This window comes from Citrus clementina, unplaced genomic scaffold (assembly GCF_000493195.1).
Source record: "Citrus clementina cultivar Clemenules unplaced genomic scaffold, Citrus_clementina_v1.0 scaffold_3, whole genome shotgun sequence".
NCBI lineage: Eukaryota > Viridiplantae > Streptophyta > Magnoliopsida > Sapindales > Rutaceae > Citrus > Citrus x clementina.
In genome coordinates, this window is record NW_006262339.1 from 5,393,330 (window position 1) to 5,398,271 (window position 4,942).

The 4,942-nt window shown below is 37.4% G+C and overlaps 1 protein-coding gene across 1 annotated transcript; it reads left to right on the forward strand.

The window, feature by feature from the left end:
- The first annotated feature begins 262 nt into the window (after positions 1 to 262).
- LOC18045788 lies at positions 263 to 4,440 on the forward strand. The gene is made up of 4 exons (XM_006440207.2): positions 263 to 1,942; positions 2,758 to 2,904; positions 3,256 to 3,372; positions 3,453 to 4,440. Exons 1-4 carry the CDS (start codon positions 401 to 403, stop codon positions 4,068 to 4,070), a joined length of 2,424 nt encoding a protein of 807 aa, XP_006440270.1. The 5' UTR covers positions 263 to 400; the 3' UTR covers positions 4,071 to 4,440.
- Positions 4,441 to 4,942: the final 502 nt, after the last annotated feature.

Below are 4,942 nucleotides of genomic sequence, written 5' to 3' on the forward strand. Positions count from 1 at the left end.
CACGTTTTGAGAGCCACACATTTTGTATTCAAATTTACGTGGCAAGATCCTGACCCTACATCTCCGGACAAGTCGAGATTATTCCCGCCCACTTTGATCAAACCGTTTCCTCGATTCCCTGCCGTAATCGAACCGGAACATTTTAAATTTTAATTTAAACGTAGGGCCCACAGCCAATCACAATCGTCAACAAGAGAGCCCTAGTTTGCCGCCACGTACCCATGGTTCACCCCCATTAAAACGCGCCACATTTGCCCCGCTGCCTCGTTTAAACCTCCTTTTGGCTTCCTCTCTTTTCTTCGAAGGGGAATCAAAACCCTAAGGTCTGAGGCATACCATAATACCGTATCATCCCTAAGCATTGAGGCCTACACACTGAAATCTCCCACCCTTTAAAACTATGATCCCTAACTCCTACACCGTCGATTCGATCTCCCAATCACAAGACCTCGCCTCCAAGATCATATCATCCTCCACTCCGCAGCAAATCATCTCCGCCTGCGCCACCATTGAAACCTTCCTGCACTCGCGCTCGTCCGATCAGTCCCGCCACTTCTTCTCCATAACCTTCCCAACTCTCATCCTCAAACTCTTCGGCTTCACCAACGACTCCTCCGCCACGTCACCTCCCCAATGTTCAAGCTGGATCGACATTGTTTCCTCATCGAACGATCCTGATTTCGCCTCTAGGGTTTTTCATCTCCTCTCGCCCAACGGCGTCGTTTTCAACTCGATTTTCTCCATTGACCGTAAATCTCTGGTCAAATTCGTCTTCCCGACAGAACGATTACCGGAATGGGCCCGGTTCATGCTCTCTTCTGAAAAGGACGTTAAAATTCTCTCAAATTTGTGCCCGCTGTTCAAAGGTAAAGCGAAAGCTGATTCAATTAAGAGTCCAGGTTCAGTGTACCAGGTTCAGTTAAATGTTTTCGAGTATTACATGTTTTGGTTTGCTTATTACCCAATATGCAGAGCAAATAATGAAAACAATGTTGACAATCTCTTAACTAAAAGGACCAAAAAGGAGAAATTCAGGTTAGAGAATTGGACATATTCAATTCCTGGGTTTTCTAGCAATGCTAAGCGTGTACCAGAGCAAAAATTTGAGTGTAATCTTTACTTACGCCTATTGTATGCATATTTACGTGAATTTGTGCCTATTAGTGATCTAAATATGCACCAGCACCCCTATCGTAGCTCACTTTTGAATTACACTAGTGGTTATGATGGTTCAGTTTTATTGTGTGCGGAGTTTCTGGTTGATGCATTTCTGAACTATTGGCTGATTGATAATGATTTTTCGCCTTTGAGTGTTAATGTGTGCAAGTGGTTTGGTGTGTCACCTCGGTTGTCGGTGGTTTTGAGGGAGATTCCGCCTACAAGTGGGTTAGGAGAGTTGGTCAAGTTGTTTGTTAAGTATCTGAATTTGAGTTCAGTTTTGGCTACGAATCAGTGTGAGAGTAATGCGGAGTGTAGTGGGAGTCCGAAGTGGATGGTTACAGATTCACCTTCAGTCTTGTTTGATAGCATTGTGAAGAGTGGGGATTTGGCGTCAGTGGTGCCTTGTGTGTCTGCTGTCGGGTCTTGGAATGTGTGGATACAAAGGCCATTGTACAGGTTTATTTTGAGGACATTCTTGTTTTGTCCGGTGGGGACTTCGATCAAGAATGCATCCGAGGTGTTTTCCATCTGGGTTTGTTATATGGAGCCATGGAGTATTACCATTGATGATTTTGTTGGATTTGATGCACTTATAAATGGGTGTACTAAGAATGCTAGGAAGGAGGATTCTCGATCCCAGGATTGTGGTTATTCGTCTTTGTGGCAGGGCTATGTGCTATCGAACTATCTATACTACAGTTCCTTGGTTATGCATTTTATTGGGTTTGCCCACAAGTTTCTCCACACTGATCCTGAATATATTCTCCAGATGGTATTGAAGGTTTGTTTTCTATCCGAATCTTGGCTGAATTAATATGTCTCATTATGGGTATCTAAACTATAAATTTTACATGCATTATCCTTTAAAGTTTCAGTGTTGTACCTAAGATTGTTGAGAACTATTTGAGTTCTTGATCTTCAACGTTAAATCTTGACTTGACTTTTGTTTAGCTGTGGTGAATTCATGTTTGGACTGACTGTGTGGCATTTGGTTTATTTATTGTTAATAGCTCGGTGCCTTAAGAATTGATAAGCTTTGATAATGTCCTGTTGGTCGGACAGTATCTCTTTGCTATGATCCTTTCTGGTCATAACTCAATTTGTTCAGTATATTTTGTGAATTTGCAGTATTATTTTTGGGATGATTTATCGATGGCAAGAGTGCATGCTGTATTTGAACCTGGTGATGTACAATGACTTGTTTGGTTAGCGTCAAATCAATAACGACATGTTTCGTAAGTCACAAATTATATAACCAATGTTAGCATAATTTTGGTTAATTTCTTATCAATCTTTCTTCTCTCCTTTTACATTTTCCCTTTGTTTTTTTTATTTTGGGGGGGTGGGGGGGAATCCGTAAACAAGTGTTGTTGCTATAATCTCTTTCGTATCAAAGTTTTGCAAACAATAGCTTCTTAATAAGGTGTATGTTTCTTTTTTTTTTTCTCTTTCTTTCTTTTGAAGATTAATAGATATATGTATTACAATAATATATGCAGTATAGTTGCTGAACCATGTTAATGCTCAGTCTTTGTTCTAAATCTTTCATGTTTCATTGTTTCTTCTCCTGTTTGTTCATTCGTTTCTTGTAATCAGGTTCTGAATATGTTGACGTCATCTAGAGAGCTTATGGACCTTATAAAAAATGTAAATACTGTTTTCCATGCCGAACAAGCTAGATCTAGCAAATCAAAGCTTCATAGCTTATGCAGATTTGTTCCTACTATCCGGGAGCAGCTGCAGGTATGTTCATCCATGCACACTTAAGTGCTTTTCTATTCCAGTTTACTTAGTAAAGAACCAAATACAATGTGGCACTATATATTCTATGTAAAATTTCTTGTATGCTGAAGATTTTGAAGTTGAAAATTTTAATGGCATGTAATTCTGAGCCAGATGTTTAAGGTGTCATGTATCCTTTGACGACTTTTCATTTTCATGTCTGCTTGATGTTACGTAGTTTAACCATAATATTGATTCTTAAAGGGATTACGCCAGCATTTGTCCCAAATATATTGATCAGCAACAGCATCTGATTGTTTAAGCATCATATATCACTTTAATGATTTTTAAAATTTTTGTTGGTAACTTGAGGACTGGGAGGATGGTTTATGTGAGAGTGATGCGGATGGATCTTTCTTGCATGAAAATTGGAACAAAGATTTAAGACTCTTTGATGATGGAGAAGATGGTGGACAACGGCTTCTTCAGGTCCTTGTTTGTTATGTTCTTTTCTATATTAATTTACAGTATTAGAGTCTAATCAAGTGATCACAAATTTGTGATTGCAGTTGTTTATATTGCGTGCAGAAGCTGAGCTGCAATCCTTTTCGGGTGATAATCTTGCACAAAACCTTCAGTGTATAGATTCTCTGAAAACTCAAATGAGCTGCCTTTTTGGTGGGCATGCTATAAAGCCGATTGCATTTTCACTAGAACCAGAGCAGCAACAGCAATCCCGTGGTGAAATTTTCAAGCCTAAAAGAGTTGGACACCATGCATTGGCTGATTTCAAGTACAAAGGTGACTGGATGAAGCGGCCCATCTCTGATGATGAGGTTGCTTGGCTTGCAAAACTGCTTATTTGGTTGTCGGACCGGCTGAATGAGATTCTTGGTCTAAATCAGCCAAAAAACAATAGTGATGTAGGGCCAAAATGGTCCTATGTGGAGGTTTCTGGTGATGTTGTGGGTAATGTTTATGGACCGATGGAGACTATTAAGACGGCAGTGTATGCAATTGGCACCTGGCTTCGCATGTTGGTTGCAGCATTTGTCGACCTGATGAGGAAACATGGCGTGCGGGTAAACCTTAGGTTGTTTGCTTCAAAGAAGATTATAATGTTTTTTATTCTGTTTGCTGTATTTAGTGTGCTGAAAAAGGCTTTCAGACATTTTCACAGAGCTTAGATAAAAGAGTATAAGAGCAAGAACATAGGGAGGAAAAAAACAGAAATAGGTTTTGTTAATCTTCAAGGTTAACGGTGGATGAGTTTTGTGCGCAGCCTTCTTGTAAGTAAAGACCGATATGTGCAGCATGAAAAAGTTTAAATATTCAGTTCATAGAAAAGGATTAGGAATCAGAAAAGGCCATACGGTGCAAAGAAAATTTTAACCGGGCAGATGGCAAGTGTACAGTCTAACGGATAGGATCACTTTGGGGGATAAAAAAACTACTGGAAAAAAAGTGTACTAAACAATATTGAAAAAAGAAAGGTACAAACGTTCCCACCTTTAGTGAGGCATAATTCTATCATCTATTAATCTTAAAACAAATATTGACGCAGAGCTATTAGTTAGTACTTTCATTGCATTATTTATTTTGTATTTTGTTAGCATGACATAATACGGTGATTATTTAAAGGTAATATATACATTTTGAATTGGAGTGGGAATCCTGAGATTAGGAGTGTGGAGTGGGAGTGGAAGTAGATTGTTTACTTATACTAGAATAAGAGTATGGAATTGAAATCAAAATTCAATTAATGTGTTTACATAGTCTTAAATTGAGAGTAAATGATTTTAAATTATAATTTTATCCTTATTTAAAGAATTGTAGTTTTTAATTACAAAATTAATAAAAAAATATATTTGAAAAATAAAATATTTATTTTATAATATTTGTAAATTAATAATAATTATTAATATTCTTAATTATGTAAATAAAAAGTTATTATTAAGAGCAACACAAATGAAACATTATTATTAATAAATAATACAAAATTAATATTTTTTTAGAATAAAGTATTGATTATTATTAAATACTAATATTAAATAAATAT

What these genes read in the sequence shown, in the direction of transcription:
- LOC18045788 (XM_006440207.2), top strand. Translation starts at nt 401, where the DNA reads ATGATCCCTAACTCCTACACCGTCGATTCGATCTCCCAATCACAAGAC. An exon ending in TTCTCCAGATGGTATTGAAG is followed by an intron (nt 1,943 to 2,757) that starts GTTTGTTTTCTA and finishes TCTTGTAATCAG; the next exon opens with GTTCTGAATATGTTGACGTC. An exon ending in CTATCCGGGAGCAGCTGCAG is followed by an intron (nt 2,905 to 3,255) that starts GTATGTTCATCC and finishes TGGTAACTTGAG; the next exon opens with GACTGGGAGGATGGTTTATG.